Source organism: Cryptomeria japonica, chromosome 9 (assembly GCF_030272615.1).
Source record: "Cryptomeria japonica chromosome 9, Sugi_1.0, whole genome shotgun sequence".
Taxonomy (NCBI): Eukaryota; Viridiplantae; Streptophyta; class Pinopsida; order Cupressales; family Cupressaceae; genus Cryptomeria; species Cryptomeria japonica.
Window position 1 is genome coordinate 298,195,588 of NC_081413.1, and position 23,690 is coordinate 298,219,277.

General features: G+C 36.6%; 1 protein-coding gene across 2 annotated transcripts in view; it reads right to left on the minus strand.

Moving 5' to 3' along the window:
* LOC131079578 (vesicle-associated protein 1-2) overlaps nt 1-23,690 on the minus strand; it is a 287,828-nt gene that overhangs the window by 227,163 nt on the left and 36,975 nt on the right. For both annotated transcript variants that reach the window (XM_058017566.2, XM_058017565.2), the window contains exon 2: nt 8,520-8,590. In XM_058017566.2, the coding sequence (XP_057873549.2) occupies nt 8,520-8,590 (71 nt within the window). The remainder of the gene's footprint in view (nt 1-8,519; nt 8,591-23,690) is intronic.

A 23,690-nucleotide genomic window follows, 5' to 3' on the forward strand; every position in this document is an offset into this window, starting at 1 on the left:
GACCAGTTGATGCCACTTTGTATCGTCAACTTGTGAGTAGTCTCATCTACTTGACTCATACACACCCTGATATTTCATTTGCAGTTGGCATGGTTTCCCGCTTCATGCAGGAACCACATGAGCTTCATTGGAAAGCCACCAAACGCATCCTTCATTACATCCAGGGTACACATCACTATGGGATTCACTATGCAGCAGGCACAGGACTTCACTTGGTTGGTTACACAGACTACGATTGGGCTGGCAATCTTGATGACCATAAGTCTACTTTTGATTACAGTTTTCACCTTGGTTCGGGCACCATTTGTTGGCAGAGCAAGAATCAACATGCTATTGCTCTCTCTTCGACTGAGGCTAAGTATCGAGGCGCTATTAACACAGCGACTGAGACCATTTGGCTCCAGCAGATTCTCACAGAGTTTGGTTTCACCACTCCACGGCCGACAGTTCTACATTGCGACAATCAGAGTGCTATTGCAATCTCGAAGAACCCGGTCCAGCACCAGTGGACCAAACACATCGAGATTCATATGCACTATATCCGAGAGCTCATCCAGGAGCAGGTCATTGATTTGCAGTATTGTCCTACAACAAAGCAGGTTGCTGACATATTCACCAAACCTTTCACCGAGAGTAAGTTCCAACAGTTGCGAGCTCTCTTGGGGGTGCGGGATGTGTCATTAGGGGGGGTCAGCTGACTTCTCCTTCCTCTCTTATGAGGGGGACTTTTTCCTCTTTGAGGTTTTGTCCTTCTTCTTTGAGAGTCTTTTGTACATTCATCTCTCTTTTGGGGGGGAGTTTTTTCCCACTGGGTTTTCTCCCTTTCTCTGTTTGTGAGAGATTGCATTGCATTGTTTTGCTTGCATTTGCATATTGTACATGGGTACCTATCATGGCCTAGTAGCCGGTACCCATCTTGCATTGTTGACTTGAGTCTTCATTCCCCTAAGTTGCACTTAAGGGGGGGTATTGGTGTAAATAAATATTCATTTTGGATATTGTTACACTTTACTTAAGTTAACTTAGGATAATGCATCTCTTCATAGTTTGGATTTGAGACACTTAAGGAAGTGTGCACATAGGGATAGAGCTTGTAGGAGAAATTTCACCTTTTGTGATCTTATTTTGCTGTTACACTCCACATTCGGTGGGTCATCCACCTCTTGTGGAATATTATATTATTTCTCCTACCTACCCCTAGTATTTCTTACCTACCCTTGTTTCTCATTGAGCCACATGTCATAATTGTGTGCTCGTACATCCATATGGCCTTGCCTATATAAGCAAGCCTATATTCATTGTATTGGTTAATCCAGTTGATCATTTGCATATTGATGAGAATATAGTTTGTTCTTATCATTCTATTGTCTCTCTTTTTATGCTTTTCATTGTGCCCTTGATCTTGGCAAAATCCTACAATAATATTATATTAATTAATAAATAATAACAATTAAGGAGGGGACATGACAACAAGATATCTTGCAAGATCTTAAGTAATGATGTAGATTTACTCACAGAAGATCTGATACTTACTAAATTAGTATCAAAGCTTCGTCAGGAAATAGAATCAGAACAATTTACTGTAGATTCAATCCATAAGTTTGTGAGTTATCAAGTGTTCTTTGATAAAATGCAAACTGTTCTTGAGGAGCACAAGGAGGCAACGGTAAGGTATTTTGACGTTATCATCACAACTATTGTTGTTGCCAAGAATACAACAGGTCCTGATCTTGATGAGTTGCAAAGATCCATCAATAGATTGCAATCCCTCATGGCCAAAGATAGAAAAGAATAATAAGTGTCTCATGACTGCATTTTGTTTATGCATTTTGTTTTCAACAAATTACATGTAGTGTTAGGATTCATGATTACAAGTGGATTCTCACTTGTAACCTTATAAATTGTAATCATATCTAAACAAATTACAAGTTGGTTAGTAATAGAACCATAATTTGAATAAGTCATAGTTAGTTAGTTGTGGAAAAAGTCTCAGTTAGTTAGAACATTATTTCCTTGTTTTAACGCTGTCTTCTTGTTTGCTTATAATGACCCATAACTCTAGATAAACTCTTTCCTTATTGCAAGGAAACTATATTGGTGTTTTGTTGGAATAATAAAACACATTGATATTAAAAACCGAAAGTATTTCTGTTTTAATTGGTTTGTATTAAAAACTCTACAATGATATTTGTGGCGTGAAGAATTACAAGGCATAAAACTAACCTACGTTAATGTAATATGCCAACAATTTCATGATTATCTGAAATCCCAAGAAAATATTGTTTTGTTTGTAGAACACAAGTTTACAACTGAGAGGGCAGGTGGGGGAGGAGGGCGCAGGTGAATCAATAGTAAATAAAACTTAATTACTTATCCAATTAGAAATTTTCACAACTTATTCAAAGCTTATAAGCTTAATTCTGAAATAAAAGCACCAAACTGAAATCTGAAGGATACACCACAAAGAAACCAATGCACAAAAGTTTACCTGGAAACCCAGGATGGGAAAACCACAGTGAGAAATGCTGCTAGGATCTACTGTCCTAATCCAACCTCACAATTAAAACTTCAATTACAATCTTTTAGGGCACTAATCAAAGGAATCACCCAACTCCTTCTAAGAGCACCAACTCCCTACACAAATCTCAATGTAACAAACTGAGTACCAACTCAGCATTCCTAAAGCACCGACTCTTAGAATGTAATTACAAATAAATCAACACTATTTACAAATCTGAAATGTAGACAAGTAGAACATTACAATCTGAACAATGCCACACTTCTGAGATTTTGAACTGTCATAACAATAACAACCCGCATGTCTCCTTATAATTCAAACCTGCACATATCTCTTTATAATTCAAACTTTATCAGTTACTTTCAAATGCTCTGTCACAACAACAGCAACCTGACATATCTCCTTATGAATACTTTATCAGCCACTTTCAAAAATTCTGTTCATATAAATTCATCAAGAGTATATGACAATAAAACTGATTTTGATTATATCAGAAATCTTGTGAACAAATGTTTCCAGAATAATTCTATCAATTGCAGACTTGCTGGAAAAATAATGTTACACGATCACATTTTGGCTTATGTCATTTCAATTGGTTTTTGTATTCACAATGAATGTCTTCTTGAACAATCTCAGAAACTTCTAACCAGAGATCAGTAATCATTACTGATTTAATAAAAATATCTGTCATATGGTATGTATCACTGTCATCCAAAAAATCACATTTACTTGAGCACACGGTAGGTATATAACTTCCACAGATCAGTTATGGACAGTTGGAAGAAGTTAAGCAACCAATCTTTAACAACCTTTTAGTTAAGTAAACATTTATGTTTAGTCTCTCATCAAACTTCGATGACTTTCCAATACTTTGCAAGACCCATGTCTAACCAAAATATGTTAAATGAATATCAATCAAGGAGAAGTTAAAACTGCCTTCTCTTTCAGTTGTAACTGTCCCAACTTCAACTAACACCAACCGAACTTCAACTAATACAAACCAATTAAAACAGAAATACTTTCAGTTTTTAATATCAATGTGTTTTATTATTCCAACAAAACACCAATATAGTTTCCTTGCAATAAGGAAAGAGTTTATCACTGATGTTTTATAAATTATGCAGAGAACAATAAATTCTGGTAAGAACATTATTTCCTTGTTTTAACGCTGTCTTCTTGTTTGCTTATAATGACCCATAACTGAATCACAATGACCCAGAAAGACATTGTGGTGTTGCCTAATCTGGTCTTGTCTGAATGTGTAGATGTTCTTGTCAATGTGCAGATGTATGCGTGAAGCCATTGACATCAATGACAAATATACCAACATTGTTAACTTATAAATAGGAGATTTCTGCACAAATTTTTCTTAATGATGGTTGATGCAATGCTTATGCTGCTGGAATTATTCAAGTCTCTGTTCAATCTGGTTTTCTTGTGTCTGAAATTATTGTGTTTATGATTTCATTAATGGAATTGAAAGTGTGTAATAACATCAAGCTTTGCATTGGTGTTGTCCATCTAATTTGTAGCTTTGTAGCTATTTGATTTTCTTTCATATACATGGACTTGTTGGTATTTGCTTTTAAGGGTAAGTGATTGTTGTGTTTAGAGCAGTGTTTGATTCATCTAATATAAAATCTTGTCTATGAGAGAAGAGTCGATCTTAGTATTGTGATCAGGGCCAAAAAGACCAGGCAAATTCAATTTAGTTTATTTCACTTTACAAAAATCTCCTATAGATTTATTGTGCATAGCTTGAGTATTTGTAGATTCTGTCCATAATCTAGTATCTAGGGTTAGTTTCAAGTTATATGGGAGCTTCTCATTCCAATTTGAATAAAGATTTACCTCACATAATATTATGTTTTGTGTTCTACAAAAAAGTATGAATTAAAATGCTACCAAATGAATCTAATCATAGGTTAGCAGCTCCCCTACTCTTGTAGCCAGGCTATTTTTCTATAAAACAATCTTGTGTTTATCACAACTCTTGGAGGAAGAGAGATTACTCTCGTCTAGAACTTGCAGGTGTTTAGAGCAGTATTTGATTCATCTTGTTTGAATCCTTAAAATATAATATCTTGTCTATGAGAGAAGAGCTGATCTTAGTATTGTGATCATATACAAGGACAAAAAGACAAGGTAAATTCAATTTAGTTTATTTCACTTTGCAAAAACCTCCTAAATATTTATTGTGCATAGCTTGAGTATTTGTCGAGTCTGTCCATAATATAGTATCTAGGGTCAGTTTCAAGTTATTAGGGAGCTTCCCATTCCAATTTGAATAAAGATTTACCTCATAGATGGAAAACTCTTACTCAGCCATAACTCTTTTGGCCCAAAAATTTGCAATAAGTCCGCAATTTTATCAAACATTTTATATACATAAATGTTAAAAAATATTCTTCAAAAACACATATTACTAAATTTTTTGAGCATATTACTAATTTCCATAATATATAAATCATAATTAGAGTTTAATACATATTATAGACCAAAAAACAAATTCAACTCTAAATGAGTTACAATGCCACTTCCACTAGCAATGTCATATGTAGAAGTTGCCTCATCTAAAGAGATTTATGGCAAGTTGTGCAATAATAACGTCTAAGTAGGCACACTCAAGAGTAATATCCCAATTCCCTGTCACCCCCTCGTTGTAATCAAGTTTTTAATTTGACAGATTCCAATAACTAATGAGGATTCAGAAGTGGAGACCCCAATGAGGAGGGGTAGTACCCCTCATGGGGGTTTGGGGGCACCAACCTCAGCGGGGTCAAGGGGATGCACGCCTTGTGGGGGTTTGGGGGTGACACCCCCAACAAGTTTGAGGGGCAGACAAGCCCAAATTAAGGCCTTTGAAACCTTTATCATAAATGAAAATCACATTTTTTTAATTGCAAGCAAAAAAAAAAATTAAATGAATTTGGAGGAGCTTTTAATACAATACACCCGATTTTTTGCATTTACTAGGGAGTTATATAGGCCAAAATTGGTAAGAGTTTTTGGGCGAGTAACTCCCTTGGCATTCTGACTTGGGAGTACTCGTGAGTCAAAAGGGTTTTTGGAGAGTTTTTCATCTATGATTTACCTCACATAATGTTATGTTTTGTGATCTACCAAAAAGGTAATTATAGGTTAGCAGCTCCCCTGCACTTGTAGTCAAGCTACTTTTATATAAAACAATCTTGTGTTTATCACAACTCTTGGAGGAAGAGAGATTACTCTCATCTAGAACTTGCAGGTGTTTGTGCAGACAAACCTTGAGTGCTCAGACACCCCATATTCCTGTTTCCATGTAGTTGTTATTGTTTTGGAAGATGGGATAAAAAGTCTCCTATCTGTTATAAATGGCCTCACATTTTGCTGGAGTATCAGACCAAGGTGAGACATTTATTGTTGGAAAGTAGACTAAAGGACACTTTCAATGAGTGGTTGCTCATTGTTATGGAGCAATATTAAGGGAGATCTAGTTGAGACGAATTTCTCTTCTAGATTCATCCAAAGACACTGCAAATTCTGGAACTTTAGTTCATCGTAACTTTCAGGCTGTGTCCAATAGAGGTGTCATTCTTTTATTGGAAAATGGAACTAAGAGGGGTACTTCATTGTTTTGAATGCATTATTGAGAGTAAATAAAGATCTGCTATTCAATGTTCATTTTCAGCCTCAAAACATCTCTAGTAGAAGAGAAAATGTTATACAGTTTGTTTGAGGCAAGCAATTTGAGTGCCAATTTTTGCACTGTAAGAGGGCTGATTTCTTACAAATTTGGCTCTAAACTTATATAAAAAGGGGAGATCCTTTTGATATTTTATCAAAGTATAGCGTAGAAAAAAGTGTTGGGGAGCAATAATAAGGGTGATAGAGTTGCCACAGTTTCCTCTTCTACATTCATCCAAACCACTGCAAATTGTTGTACTTTATCTTTAGTTTATCACAAGTTTCAGGCTGCATCCAATTGAGGTGCCTTTCTTTTGTTGGAAAGTGGATCCATAAGGGGATACTTCATTGTCTTGTATGGATTATTGGGAGATAACTAAAATCTGCTATTTGATGTTCATTTTCAGCCTCAAAATATTTCTTAGAAGAGAAATTGTTATACCATTTGTTTAGCAGTTTGGGTGCCAACTTTTGCACTGTAAAGAAGGCTGATTTCTTCAAAATTTTAGCCGTAAACTTGCATTAAAAAGGGCAATCTGTTCGATCTTAATCAAAGTCTAGCCTAGAAAAAGAAATATTGAGGACAAAAACATGGCATGCTCAAACAAGGTTAGGCCACAAGTGTTGAAAACAACAGTAATAAGTTTGATAATGCAATTGATGGATTAATTTTTCAATCCAAGAAAAATGAAAATATAGAAAACCTATTCCAATACGGAAAGAAGCTAAAGCTGCAAAGTCCAAAGCAGCAAATGCATTTACCACTACTCCGTCTTGATAACAAGTGCTTAAACACGATTGTGTGCTAGGTGCATTCCCTTGCCTTGTAATCATTTCCAATATAAATGAGGAAAAATGTTAATGACAACTCATTGTGGTCATCTTGAGATGACTACAAACCACACAAATGAAAACCCGTGAAAAAATAAAAAAATCTAAAATCTAACAAATTCATTCATAGATGGAAAGAGTTCAATTACCAAAATTTCAGGAAAAGTTATTATGAGAAATTTGGAGCATGAGATCTTTAATGAAATTGTAATGTCCCTATTGGTTGAAAATCTTGTACACCTAGGGAGATGTGCAAAATTGTGGTTTCAGCTACAGCGTGTGAGTTAAAAACTCTCCTAATTTAAGGGAAGACTCCCCCTTTTTTACTATTACTAATCAACTAAGCACTAATCTAACTTGGGCGGGACAACATCCTTTTCTCTTTCTTCCGAAAAGATGATATTATCTTCTCTTTTCAGAAAAGAAACAATAGTTAAGAAAATAATTACATCAACTTAAGGAACTTTAACAACTACCAAAGCTTCCCGACCGCTTTGAACTGATGAGTGGTTAAACACATATATGTATATATGTATATTAGTTTGCATTGTTGGGTGGCTGAAGAGGAAGATATTAGCTTCCAATTTGAGCTCATTCGGAGAAGAATCGAGGAAGTTATGATCATTTGAAGCTTTCTAGGGTTGCTGGTTGTAAAGATCAGTTTGCAACTGTTGCATATCAGATTGGATATCGCTGTTCTAATCTCCTATTTTTCATCATAATTTATCAGCATTGAGTTTGGGATTGATTCTCTAACTTCCTGAATCATAGAGTGTTTTCTCATGATGCTTCATTGTTAGCTCTATTGTAATTCGCTGTTATAGTAGTACTAAACAGTGTTTCTTAATTTTCAGATTTTGAAGCTAACCTTGTTACCCACTGAATAAGTGGAAGTGGCTGGTTTACCGTCAATTTCTTATTCTATTACTTTCCAGCATTTGATATTAACACTCCCACTGAATAAGTGGTTGGGTTTATTTTTTTGTATTGCCTGCTAAGAAGTGGAAGTGGCTGGTTATACTGCCAAGTTGTATTCTCTTTCATTTTCCAGTATGTTTTTCCAAGTTGTTATCAAATACTCCTGCTGAACAAGTGATTTAGTTTGCTGGAATTTCTTATGCTAACATTAACGGATGCAAATTCTTGTGTTTTAAACTCGAAAAAATTAAGGGGATATTTCAGAAATGTATCTTATTAGCATTAGTTAGAGACACTAAACCTGCATTGAAAAATAGTGAAATTGAGAACTATTTATCTATATCTTTGAATTTCACTTTTTGATTCAAATGACCAATAATAATGACAAAAAATGAAACTGATTTAATAACAGCCAGCAAAAATGATGAACAGTGAGTCCTCACAACTTAAGATTTCACAGTTTATATGAGCATAACTTTCCAACTTTTATAAACCAGTTCTCAAATATCAAAAAAAAAGAAAATAAAGAAATAAATGTATCAAAATCTTAATAACAAGTAGTTCAAAGAATAATGAGTGCAAAAACCTTGTATGCAACATAGTGCTCAGTAAGGTTAACGAGCCTCAGCGAACAAGAAACTTGCTTCTTTAGCTCAACTGCCAATATGAATCACAAATTCACATGTCAGAAAACAGATAAAATTAAGCACATCTTAAAATACACAAAATGAAGGAAGAGGAAACAAACATACAAAGACTATAATAGATATTTTTATTTGAGAAAATCTAAATGCTTTAACTTTAATGAGCACATCCAATGTTTCTCGATCATGTCCATTTCTAACTGCTTACCTCTTTCAAATCCCAACCCCGGATAAGAAACCAAATGGATACATTGTCATCTCTTTCTGCTACATAATTAAGAAGTATCAACATTGAAATGGCCTATGAACACTCAAGAAGAATACCATAGTCACCATGAAAGAGACACTGGTACAAGGATGGGGACAGCATTTTGAGATGAGTTATAGGAGTATATGGATAGAGGAAGACCAGTGCATGCAGATTACTAATCAGCCAATATATCAGTCACTCAATGCTTAAGGATTAAGACTAAATGAAGCAGGAAATCTGAATTATTCACTAAAATAGGATTAGATGAAGTAATAACACTCAATAATGTAGAATGTTGACGCTTGTTCCAAAGAACGTTGTAATCAGCATAATTTTATATTTTGCTAATACTTGTACATCTGATTTGTTTTTTTATCTACTTGTCAGCTAAATTTAGCATGTTAGCAAATAAGTTATAAACAGCTGCCCAACTGTGATGATCTAACACACAGCTGTTGCCCCTTTAAGTAGAATTTCCATAGTCAGGGTATCTGTATTTTATGTATGATCCTCCCTTAACTGCATTCTATGTAATTGAACACTATCATTGGTAAAGCATCAATGGTGATATTCTCATATGATCAATTGTCGTATGAACTGTTTTTTTGGTTTGTATAGTGTTGCATCGGTAGTTTATCATTTGAATGGTTTATAGCTCACGTCATTGCCATCACGAAGTCAAGACAGACTTCAAGAGAGTCAAAGTCGATAACTACCATTGACAACAACGCAAGATGGAAGATTATGAATAAATGGGATAGCCAATACAAGAATCATTAGACACAAAAATAGAGAAGATCAACTCACCCAAAACTTTTTTGTTCAAGAACATTTCAAAGAAGAATCAAACAATAACCAACTACCCACAAATTCTATCTAGGGTAACATTGTCATGGTCAAAAAGGTTGATCAATTGTTGGTAAATTGCTTAGACTCCTAGCAAGGTGCCATATAATTTTACAAAACCTTTGGGCCAAAAGAGACCACAAAGCACACAAACAACAAAAAGCACAATCGTATAAAAAAAGGTGTCATTAGGAAGAAGAGAACTGAATTGAAGACCAATGCCATACTACAAGAAATTAATACCACTAAAGCCAAACCAAGGTAAGAGAAGACCACAACATGGTCAGGTGTAGATTCTAAAATCAAGTTATCCCTCAAACTGGGGGAATAGAAAGAATGGAGGTTGGAAGATGCAATTGGCTCCAACAATCCATCAACATATTTTCAAGGCCAAAGTGGAAGTCAAAGCAAAAGCAAAAGCCAGATCTATAGCTATGTACATAGAAATCAAAGAATCCAACAAACTTCAAAGAGTTGTTAACCAGTTATAGAAAACAAATGCAATGAACTTGCCAAACAACATCCTCTTCTTGAACAAAAAAGTATCGACCTTACCAACCAAGTAAGGTCAAAAGCTCCTATAGAAGATTTGACCAAATCAACAAGGTTGACAAAACCCATTCCAACAAAAGGAAGTCTTTATTCTAACATGGAGTAAGAAGGCTCCTTGGTAAAAGGGGAAAAAGAGGCACACAAGACCACTATTTAAGGCATAGAAGAATCGCTAATTGACAAGAGTAGGAAAAAGATGCTAAAAGCCTAGAACAAGTAACTAGACCTCAATAGTGTATGGATTATCGTGACCATAGAAAGGATCAAGGATTTAGACATGTTTGATAGTGTTGAGAGAGAAAAGGAATGTTTGAATTAGAACCTCCTGAACAAAAGGTTTTGATCACTACAAATGCATTAACAATAAACATGATGGCTACTCCACCAACCAATCTAAGCTCGAAAAGGAAGTTATGGAGTTTCACTAGCAATGGGTTTGAGGATCTAGTGTGTCATAATTGTAAACCATGTGAAACCATTTGGATTGTTAATGAACAAATTGATGAACATCATTGGCTAGAGTCATTCTTAGCCACCTCAAGGGGAGTTGCAATTGATTGGTTCGTTGATGTTTATCCATTTTGGCAAATTTTTGGTAGAAGTTATGCAAGGCCTTTGAGAAAGAGTCTAGACTTCTTTAAGACTATTTGTTACCTATTCTACACTACTAATATTGTAATAATATAAATAATAAAAAAAGTAGTAATGAACACAATGAATGCCAAATAAGAAAATCTTTCATATAGTCAGCATCTTTGCAATTGTTCAATATATGGGGGCCCAAAATCAGCATACCTTCCTTGACATTGACTTGCTTTTCAAATGACAATACTTTTGGTTATTGGTAATAAAACCGTAAACAACCAAACAAAATAAGTTACATCACAACCTAATGCTAACAAGACATCCCCCCTTTATGAAAACTCAAAGTCCCTTCCAACAACACTAATAACAAAAGAATCAACTCGGTAAGAAGTTGTAAGTGGGGAAGTAGAAGACATCCTTAGAGCTATGGTAAGTGGTGAACTAGATGATTCAACAAGATCACTCTCAAGTGTCTTTAGTTCAGCTTGGAGGGTATAAACTTCAATTGTTTACTATTGCAAGTGCTTGGATGCTAAAAGTTCACACTCCTAGGAACACTTAACATTTTAGTTGTCTCTTGAACTTTGTCGTTTGCCTACATCACCTCCTTCTAAGCCACCAGCAACTAGTCTTGATCCTCAACAACCTACTTTGCATGTGCCTAGATGGATTAAATCTGCTAGAGCATTTTTTCTTGAAAAGAGCTTATAGATCTTGGAGCACATGTTTCAAGGCCTCTAAATCCAAAAGGACATTATCCTTTTCCTCATCTACCTTGTCATTGCTCAAGCATAGAGGACTACAATAAGTGATATTAATATCTGAAGGTGTGCTCAAGGATTGCTAAGGAACATAACACCTGTAATGGAGAAATGACTAAATGAATAGAAGGAAGCAACCGTCACTCACTGTAATGTCCCTTTTCAGTCCATTCCAACATTCTTGGAAAATTCCAAGATTCTTGAAGAATGCCCACTTTATCAAGAAGGAATTTTGATAGTGATAGTGTAATGTCCCCTTTGAAATAGAATTTAATAATAAATGATAATAATAAAATTAAAACATTAAAAATTAAATTAAAATATAAAATAATATAATTAAATATGATTAATTAAAAATTAATTAAGTTAATGAAAAGTCAAAAGACATGAAAGGAAAAGTTGTGACTCCCTCAACAATGAGATATAAAAGGGAGAAGAGAACCTCATTTGAGAGGGGGGATAATTTGGAAATGAGAAGTGCAGATCTGATTTAAATAATAAGTGCACATCTGATTATGAAAGGTTGTGTCCCTTTCAAAGGGTAGAAATAATGAAGAGTTGCACTCTTTCAAATGGTGCTAATGGTGAAAGGGTATGTCTCTTGCCAAAGGGCATACATGATGAAGAGGTGTGACCTCTCCCTCAAATTGAGAGATATAAAGGTAAGGAATCAAAAGCATCTAGTGACATCATCATTGATCAGATCAGATCGGAATTGTTACCAAGTTATAGGCAGTAACATCTTTGTTCTTGGTGGTATGCATGGGGATGTGCTTAATATGTATGCTTAGTATATGAAGCCTGATAAAGTTGTTATGCAAAATCTAGTAATAATATTGTTATAAACTACAATATGTATGACAGTCATACTTAATATCATATATATTCATAATACATTAGAAGTTAGTATACTTATAGTCTAAATCATGTTATTACTGTCAGTATTTAAGAAGATGGGGATGAGATGTTCCAAAGAGGTGCAGTCTAAATCCAAGAAATAGGTTAAGTCCCAAGATAGGGTGGGGATCAGCGACCCATAAGCCTTGAGGGTACAGACCCAAGATAGGTAAGGGCTTGGATCTGTAAAATTTGAGGGAACCTATTGTAGTTGGTCTCTAAACACTTTGGTAACATACGTAATCCCTTCTCTCTTAAAACTCAAGTAGTAGCAGAGTTTGATATCTATATTAATAATGATATTAATCATCTAATGAGGAAAATAGATAAGCACTTGTTAATAACTAATTGAAGAATATCAATCAATTTTAATATATTGAAATAGATCAGGTAGGGGACATTACAGATAGTGAGTTCAAGAAATCAAGTTGACTCCAACAGTACTTTCAAGATGTGTTTTCAATATTCTAGGAGCTCTCACACTTCTTGGAGTAGTTTGCTATTTTTGGAAAGCACCAATTTTCATAAAGTTCTATATATAGAGCTTATGAGTATTTGGGCATGGTCAAAATTCCATTTGATCTATTTTAATATTTTTCGTAACTTTGGCTGGATGTGTGGAAAATATTTAAAACTAAATAATTGAATAGTTAAATGTTAAGTTGTCGAGAAAGTAAAAATTAAAAGAGAACTTATGTTAATTATTTAAAAGGAGTCTAAAGTCACTTTTCGGAGGAAAAAATAGAGGACATAAATAATAAAACTTCATATTCTAAAAAGTGCTTATAAAATGGGATTTTGAGGGGAAAAAAGTTCATCCTTGATATTTTGGTTATTTCATTTTTCTCAAAACCCCAGTGATGAAGTTAAGCAATTTTCTACAGCCCTAAGGTGAAAACCCTAAGGCCAAGATTAGTTTTGAAGAGGTGATCTCTTCCTAGCCAATATTGGGTAGATTCATTCAAGGTTCACAAGTGAGCTCAAAGAAGAAGATTGTGCAAGTATTGTTATGTCTTTCCAATTACATCTCTGTTTGCATGTGCCTGAAAGGAAGAAATCTTTTATGATTTGCAAGAAAATAAAATTTTAAAGATATTTTATAAAAATAAATGTAATAATTTGAAGTGAAAGATATCAGGAAATTTTATTTGTGAAAGAGTCAAACCCTAGCTATGAAAAATCATAAAAAATATTCGTATAGTGCTGACCTAAATCTGTCGTACCATTTATGGTATGATTGGCAAGGTAAATTGGCCATACCAATACACTGAGTAGAAAGCAGCCGTACCATGTATCTTTAGAGAGACGTGATTGCAATTTAAGAAGAAATAAAGGGAATTGATGCTTTCATCCTAGTCTTTAGAAACTTTCAAGCTGGTCACCACCTTTAAGCTAAAGTTTTAGCAACTTTTAAAAGGGAAGTAACGAGAATTTAGTGATATTGAGGGGTTGTGGAAGGAAGTCATTTCTTACTTAGAGTTTTTGAAGACCTCCACTTTAGCAATTTGTAAGATCCCTGTCTAATTGTGACTTTAAATTTTCTGTTTTGGGTCATATGCATTTTGTCAAACAGTTTGTATGCAAAGTCTGTTCTGAGTTTTTTCTGAGTTCTTTTGTCTGATTTGCAGTTGAGTTTTAATGCCAAATATCATATAGAACATATAGAATGTAAAGAAAAGTACATGAACAATTATAGTAGTAAAGGAAACCACTCTTATTGCTTTAAATCAGTCAGAATTCATGCATGGGCAATTCTGATAAGATGATTCAGACATTCATATCTCTCAATAATCATATTCTTAATTGCAAGAATGGTTTAGAACATGTATTTCACATACCTGGGGGTTGTGCACAAGCAAGGACTGCATACGAGCTATAATCACCTTATCACTGCTGTTAATGATATGATTTTTAATATGGCAGCATTCTGATTTTTTTCCTGGGTTTGCAAACTCACTGAATACCACATCTAGGGAGTCCCGGAATGATGCATAACTGCAGGGCAATAAGCTGAAGAATGTAGGAGACCATAGGGTAATGAAACAAACCAAGTCAGCTCCAACAAATCAGATATCACTTTTGTCAACACTGTTCACGGCATTGTAGCGTCACTGTTCATGGTACTGTAGTGACACCAGTCACATTACTATTCATGCCACCTTCAATCTGCATCATAACTTCTTATTTGAACCAAAACTTCCACCATTAAGTTCAGCAGCAAACTCTGAAGATGAGTTCACCTCTCATGGAAAGTTGGGGTTTCGTCCAACCTTCAAATTCCAAGGGGTTTCGTCCTTAGAACAATCCAGTCACTGATTTCCAGCAACAATGGAGAAATAGCTTCAATGAAATAATCTCATAACCTCCCTCAAATTAAAGGATAACCTTGCTTATATAGCTTCTTAAGTCATTGAATGCTTGTACTTTTAGCCATGTGCAATAAATGAAGTAGCTTCTCGAACAAGCTGGAGAGCTTTAATAACTAAAGTGACTTTATAATGTCATTTTATAAAGTCACTTTATGAAAATGACTTAAATACACTTTAACCCCCCTTTATGGCATCATATCATAAAGTCATTTAATAATTAATTATTATTTAAGTATAACTTTAATAATAATTATAATATTATAACTCCATCATTAATCATCATAAATTAATTCTGACTTCACCAGGAGGTAGCCCACTGCATTCACCGCTAACCAGTGTGCCTTACTATAAATAGTAAGGTTGGCGTCTATCAACACACTGACTTACTATAAATAGTAAATCCCTCATTATCTGATCAAACCAATTGTGCATTGCGATCATAGCCTGCTTGGGTGCCCTGCTATAAATAGTAACCCTGACTTTCCTGAAATAGTCACTTACTATAAATAGTAAGTGAACCAAACTGAGTCCAACGAAGGCCAAACCTGAACATATGCTGAGCTCTGACAGAGAATACACACTAATCTCTGCCAAAAGGGTACCCTCTATCCAACTGCCGTAGCCTACCAGGGCCAGTGATAGGCTAATCCAATAAACTCTGATGCTTGCGAAATTGGGGATGTTACACAATTTGATTGTTGGCATTCATTTGGGAGATATAAGGAATTTATTACTATTGAAATAGGTGTAATAAAATTCAAAAAAATTGTATTCACCTTCCTGTGAATCATGGTATTCGAAATAAAGCTTTATTGTGCAAGAAAAAGACCTGAAACTACTATGCAATATGGATACAGTGGAAAGTTGTTTTTTAAAGATAGATCAACTCAATTCTATGGAGATTGAGAGTTTTGTGGACCCTACAGTGAATTCTTTGATTAAACCAAAGTTTTTGAGACAACTAAATGAGGTAGGACTTGTAGTTACTTCTTGTGTTAATGAAGTTATGAGAATAACAGCTCCTCACATTCCTTACAACAACAGTATTATGAAGTATTTCAGCTGATTGTGAAAAGCTTTCAAAGTTTGGGTGATACAATGAATCCTTGTTTTGCTAAGAGGGTAAAAATTTTGGAAAGCATTGCAAAAATCAGATCGTCGTATTATGTTAAATCTTGGTTGTGAGGATCCTTTTTTTATTGGTAAGTACTGCCATGGGGGCAGCTCCCTTTCTATTAATTCGAAACAAAATTGCATAATTCTCATAGAGATCATAAGTTTAGGGGTCTCTCATTTGCATCAAGTACGTCATGCCCTCAGTTACTTCTATAATCCTTTCAATCTGTGGTGGGGAGAACAAGTCCCCATATTGACCTACGTAGTAACTGAAAGTCTCCATATTTTTCCTTGCCAAACCTTCTCTGAACAGGATCAGTGCTTGTGTTGAGACCTTTTTCTATTGGTTGTGAGGATCTTATCCTCAAAATGTCTCAACATTTTTTGCATGTTGTTAATGAGAATCTAAGTCACAAGGTTCGAATTCGAATTCAAATTCGACAGCCATGAAATTCAGATGAAATTCGACAAGGGAAAAATTCGAAAAAAAATTCGGATAAAATTCGCCTTCTATAATTTTGTTTATTTTTAAATATATGTATACCTCTAATAAATTATCAGAATAGCGACCCTTGTTGGAGAAAATCCGAGGGCTACCCAGCAGTTGCAGACACTCATGACCAAGGTAGTCAAAAACAAAATACTTCTACAACTCCACATAATTTGGTTTACAAGGTAATCAATCAATGTGAAGAAAAATTGAAACCTTTTTCGCTGACCAAGGTTGAGAAAGAAATTGTGACAGTAGAGCATTAAAAAAAAGAGCCTGAAATTGAGAATGAAGAGTTTTCAGAATTTTATTTTGAAGAAGAAAAAATTTATTTCAAGAAGCTTATATTGCTGATCTCAAGAATGATCTTTTTGAAGAATTCAACTTCCATTAGACTTGTGACTCCCATGATGACAACGTTGGAAGAGCAATTGAAGAAGAACCATATGAAGCACCTGTTATAGAAGGGGAGGATGAAAAAAAGATGGTTTGAATTGAGAATGTTGATTTTGAGGATGTTGCTTTCAAATCAGCAATCAGTGATGAGCACATACATCACTCTAGTGATGACAATTCAAAAGTTGAGTGGGATATTCCAATGAAGGAAGTGTACAAGACTGATCCTTAAACAAATTCCAGTGAGAGGGAGTTCCAAGATGGTCCAAAAGAAGGTGAAGCCTACCGAAATGGAAGAAGAAACACATGAGCACTTATTGTGTGATGAGCCAAGTGAATTTGCTGATTTGGATTCAAGGCCTAAATAATTGCAAGGATTGAAGAATCAATTACCGATTATAGAAGAGGAAGTGGTTTAAGTTTTGTCAAGAGTTGATGGCACACACAGATTCATCAAAAACCTCATTTGGAAGGCCCAAACTAAGAAAAGACAAGGAGGCATTGAAGGAGGAGTCACTATTGCAGATTTGCAAACAGTTAAAAATGCTTTGGAAACAATGAAGTATGATTATCTACACTTACTTTCAGATAGGGACCTGTTGTGACCATTTCACTTTCAGATAGGGACCTGTTGTGACCATTTCACACATCGCCCCATTAAAATGGGGACCCCCTCTTTTTGCTTTTGTTTTGCCTGTTCTTCTCTCTGCTTTTAGGGTTTTGAGTGAGTGAGTTGTCTGGGCTAAGGCTAAACCTTAGAGGTTTCTTTTGGGTATTTTCAAGCTGAGTCCAGTCAAATTTTGAAGGTTATTACGCATCCTCCCGAAGACTGAGATTTTTGAAATAAGATGAGTCTGTCACGAAGTCAGATATGTCTCAGGTTAGGTCCAGTCAGGGTTTTTTGAGGGAAAATTCAAATTTTGTCTAAGTGTTAGCGTTTTGAAGATGAAATTGTACATTTTTGCCTAGGTAAATTTTGATCAAATTTTGGAGGCAAGATGATGCCTGAAACACAAAAAGGTGCTCCTGTCCCTCACTGAAGGACCATGCCACTTTTTCAAGATAACTGATTCCTGGCCTTGAAGATGACCTAATTCTGCCTCTTGTGAAATGATTGGAGACCTAAATTTTGAATATTTTAGCCAGAAAGGATGAAAGTGCTCCCGTCCCTCTCCAAGGGACCAGAGCATAAATGTTATTTTATGCATATTTGTCACTGACTTTTCTATTTTGTTTTGTGCAGGGTCTTCCGGAATGATAATTGGACATGACTTGATACTTTTGAAGATTTTGAAGGCACAAAATTGGTGAATTTTGAAGGTGGAAGGAAAAAGAGCTCCCGTCCCTCGCTGAGGGACCAAGGCGAAATGACTTATTTGAGCCATTCCTGGCCTTGTTTGGTTAAATTGAGACATCAAAGATATGGTGAAGGACGAAATGAACATGATAAAACATCCAGACTTGATTGAAAGCAAAGAAATGATGAAGTTTTTGCCTAGAAGGTAAAAAGTGCTCCCGTCCCTCACTGAAGGACCAGAGCACTTTTCTTTATATGCACAATTTTAGACCTCTATTGGACATTAACTTCTATTCATAGCATGAAGTAAGATGAAATCTTCCCTAGCAAAGAAATTTCGAGGTGGGAAGTGAGACAATTTGGCTTAGAACGCAAAAAAGTGCTCCCGTCCCTCACTGAAGGACCGTGCCACTTTTTTCAAATTTGCACTATCTTTGCAAGGTTAAGGTGATTTTATGATTTGAAGAGGTTAAGGGAAGCATGTTTTGTCCATTGAATATAATTTAAGCGGATCCCAAAAGAGTAAATCAACCCAAATGACAAAAAGTGCTCCCGTCCCTCACTGAAGGACCGTGCCACTTTTTCAAGTTTCTCCTATTTGTTTGATATTTTATGGCAAAACTTGACTTGGATGGGAAGGACGAAGGATGTTTTATGCCTTGGACGCAATTGAGAGATTTAAAGAACAAAAGGGTACGCCAAGATGAGAAAAGTGCTCCCGTCCCTCACCGAAGGACCATCCCACTTTTTCAAAAGTGCTCCCATCCCTCACTGAAGGACCATCCCACTTTTTCCAAAAATACAAATTTCTAGCAAAGGCAAGGCAAGTTGCGTGATTGAAATGAATGAAGGAGGGCAAGATTCATCCATTGAAGATAATTTGGAAGACTAGCAAAGGACGAATTGGCTTGAAATTGCAAAAGTGCTCCCGTCCCTCACTGAAGGACCGTCCCACTTTTTTTGAAGTGCTCCCGTCCCTCACCAAAGGACCAGAGCACTTAACATGTTATCTTGCCTTTCTCACCAATTTTGGACGAATTGAGACCAAGGCGCAAGTTTGAAAAAGTGTTTAAAATGCCTTGAAGTTGAATTGAGATGCGAGAGCTGCAAATTTTGACGACAACTGGCAAAAGTGCTCCCGTCCCTCACTAAAGGACCGTGCCACTTTTTTCCAAATATGACCATTTACCTTGCATTTTGAAATGATATTTTTATTACCAAGGCTCAAGATGGTGTGAAATGTGATATTCTACGCCTTGAGGGTAAATTGAAGATTAACATGATCAAGAATTCATGCAATGGACTCAAAAGTGCTCCCGTCCCTCATTGAAGGACCATCCCACTTTTTTTTTAAAGCAACAAATTCCCTCCGAGATTATGCTAAGGCAACGTTGTATGAGATGGGAAAAATCTTCTAAGGCGTGGTGAACAAAGGTTTGACTTCAAAGTTGAGAATCCTAGCCTAAAAATGAAAAAGTGCTCCCGTCCCTCACTGAAGGACCGTGCCACTTTTTCAAAAGTGCTCCCGTCCCTCACCAAAGGACCAGAGCGCTTAACATGTGCATTCTTTATTTTGCAATGTCCCAACGTTAACATCCTCCAAATCGCATGAAATGCCAAAATCATCAATTTCGAAATATTTGAAAAAAGAATTAATTAAATTGGCATTTAATAAAAGCGCATAGCATTTAATAATTAATTTTAAGCCTTGGAAGATCGATTTTTTTATTATTATTAAGGCATTTAAAATTAATTTTTATTAAATTAAAATTAAAAAAGGGAGCGCTTGAGGTATCATTTTTATTATTTTATTAAGTTGGCCTTTTCCTTTTTAATTTTATTTATTTATTTTTTTTGGCCTATTTTCATCAAGTCGGCCTATGGGGAGGTGAAATGGTGAGCGCTCTATATATTTGGGGCATGTTTTCATTATTCAAATCATTCACTCATTGTTTCAAGTGCGATTTGGAGAAGCAAAGAAGAAGTGCGAAAGCTGGCCTAAGACTAAAGGTGATGGAGTTGATGCATGTGAAGACTAAAGGAGGCGCATTTTGCTAAAGGAAGGACTTTGATCTATATTTCGCCTAGCCAAAATTCACCCTATTTTTGCATCATTTTTTAGAATTAATTCTCAAGTGGAGGTATGGCGAGATCATCCTAGTCCCAATGTTGAAATTTTGAATTTTGAACTTCAAGTTTTGAAAATTGCGTAGTTAATTAGGAAATGATAACTCAAGATTTATCATGAAGTTTCCTAATTAAAATCTTGAATCTTCCTTTCTACTCTATATTTCTACGTTGCAAGATATATTACTCATTATGAAATGTTGTGTAGGTGTCAAGATGGCGACCCCAAAGGCAGGAGCCTCCTCTAGTCGCCCAGCTCTCATGAAGGAAGATCAAAGGAGTGAAGAATTGGAGACTAAAATCGTGTCAAAGTGGAGCAACATTGGAGATACCAACTTGGGAAACTTCAGTTTCAAGAAGTTTCGAGAGGTCCCTTACATTGGCAAGCCATCACCCGTCGCAAGGAGAATAATTGAAAGTGGCATCATCAAGGCGGCCGGTTTTCCTCCAGCAGTCCAGTGCCATGAGCTGATGATCGAGTGTGCTCGCCATTATGACCCACAATCAAGATCAATTGTGTCCCAGGAAGGGAACACTTTGGCTTACCTTTCAGAGGAGGCTATAAGTGAGGCTCTCCATCTTCCAGAGCATAAAGATATGATTTAGAAGAGCCTAGAAGGAGCCAGGTCCATGTATGAAGATGATCCAGACTCTTGCTTAAACATCATCAATAAGAGTTGGTTACTCAAAAGTCATCCTCGCCTGAGCAAGATTCCCAACACACCACATAGGATCGACTTCCAGGAGGAGTACAAAGATTTGATAACTTTGCTCAATCGAGTTACAGGGGCTCCTCGGGCCTTCTATTTTGAGAAGTGGATGTTCTACTTCATCCAAGTGATAGTTCAAGGAAAAGAAACGATTCATTGGGCTAGAATTATTAGCCATTGCTTGGACGTGCAGTTAAGGAGACTGAAGGCTACCAAGTCCTTCCACATGAGTTCATACATCATATATGCCTTGATCAGGAGTTTCGAATATGCAGGACTACCTCACAGAGGAGTGATTGGGAGAGGACCTGGGGAAGTCAGAGTTTGTGAGTCTTATGTTCATTTGCATCATCCACCAGGAAGTGACTACAAGTTAGTCAATGATACCTTCACGATGAACATCACCAGGATATTGCAAGGCGGGATTCACAAATCGGCTATCTCAAGATGCACAAGAACTTATAAAGAGGTACGGTGCTTGGTTCATCCAGTTTCAAAAGTTTACATATATCAGAGTCCATGGATGTCCTTCACCTCCCTACATGTTGCCGAGGTATCCGACAGACAAGATAGTGCTACTTGAGGTGGCTAGGCAGTTGGCAGACTATGCGAAGACATTCAGACACAGGCACAGAAATGGAGCTCCCGTGCCCATCATATTGGGGAATTCAGTTGAGGTATGTCCTAATGCTCTAGCCTTGGATGATGCAGAGAGGGAGTTGGCCTCATATTCATTCGCATTCTTTGCCTCAAGGGAGAATTTTGATCCTTATGGGTATATAGAAGAGGCATATGGTAGGAAGTACAAGCACGAATTTCAGGTAGAAGACTTTTGGATGAATCTCTCAAGTGATTTAGAAGTGAAAAGAAAAATGCATTCCGGATTACCTTTAGATTTCATCAGGAAATGCAAAGTTTACAGAGTGGCCGATCAAGCTCAGGACAGTGGTCGACATATCTAGTCATCCTATGACAGGGAAGACAAAGCAATAAAGATAGATTGGAATGAACCTGAGATTACAGACTTGAGAGCTTTGATGGCTCCAATTCTGTCATGTACTCGCAGATGGGTGGATGTACAACATCAAAAGTTAAGAGAGAAGAACATACCAATGACTTATACTTTGGAGGAAAGACCAGAAGAAGGAGGAGCAAGCGCAAGTGAAGACAATTCTCATCCTAGAGGCGCGAAGAGGAAAGAAAGACCTGAGAAAAGGGAACCCTCCAAGAAGAAGCAAGGGGCTAATCGAGATCGCTCATCAGGTACATCATCTCGACATGAGAAAAGGACAAGTCAAGTTGAAGGACAAGAGATGAAGATGCCTGAGGTGGATGAGTCTATGGAGTCAATAGTACAAAATGATAGACCTGAAAAAGGGAAGGCACCCCAGCATTCATCAAGTCGATCTCCCCAAGTCAATGAGCTACATGAAGACAAGAATGATGATGAAGTGACATCTCCTCTCCGAGAAGAAGAACCTTTGCCTAAAGAAATACAAGTCAGAGAGACAAGATCCGCCATTCCAGATTAGTTGAAGGAGAGATTGACAAGGGTGATTGTGATTGAGGATGAAGATAATGTAATTGACTTAGAGAGCCTTGTAGGAAATTCTCAGGAAGTAACAGAGAAGAAGAAGGCCACCAAGATGTCCAAGATGATCAGAGATGAGACAGGGTCTAGGAAGTTATAGATAGCTACACAAGCAGCGGACAAGTATGAAGGTGAAATCCTTGTAGAGGAGTATGACGTAGAAACATTTGAACTTGGTCCACTCACTGCTGAGCAGGCACTGGATGAGGCAACCGATTCATTTGAGGCACTTAAAGACAAACTTAGAGAAGAAATGGAAAAGAATAGAAATCTTGAAAGAGAGGTCGGTGCTTGGAGAGGCTACTTTAGCCATCTCAATCAGCCCTTGGGACGTCAAGATCCAGCAGTGTCTCCTGTGCAAGCAATTCCCCTTGAATCAGTTGGCGAGGCAGAGAGAGTCAAGAGTTTGGTTCAGCTTATGAGCTCTTGGATTGAATTTGCAACAAGAATGATGCAGACAATCCACCGAGCTATCCAGGTCCTTGAGATCATCCACAACCTAATGATAACAGTAGCCGCCTTTGCCCACACTAGAGATGTTATCATTCCTGTTCTACAAGTAACCAGGAAAACACCAAGGAAGATCCTAGCACAAGAAAAGATAATGGATGGAGGAGCTCATAATTTACTCCAGTGGTCAACTCTACTTCAGATGAAGGAGGTTCTTTTCGAAGACATCAGCACCAAATGCAATCAAGTTGAAGAAGTCATCCATCCAATTCAGGACAAGGTGTTTGAGGTGTTATGTACTATCCTTGGCAGGAGGATCGAAGTTGAGACAGATGTGGATCTTCAAGAGTTGGAAGAAAGAGTCAAGGTCATCTTTTGCAAAGATGAGAATGTCATCACAGATGGGCAACGGGATCAAATGTTCGCTACTATGCTCCTGATTGAGAAGATCAAGGAACTCGAACCTGGATGGGATGCAGCTCTTCTCAAGGCCTTTGATCAGGTTATCCACTTGGAGGAACGAATGAGGAATCTTCCCGAGATTCCTATTGCTAAGATTGAAGGAATTGTGTCTAGATTCATTGCATATGCTAAGAAAGAGCATTGGAAAGGGAATAAGGTTCTAGAAGAGAGGTTGTTGTAGATGATGTGGCACCTTAATTATCATTGGTCTATG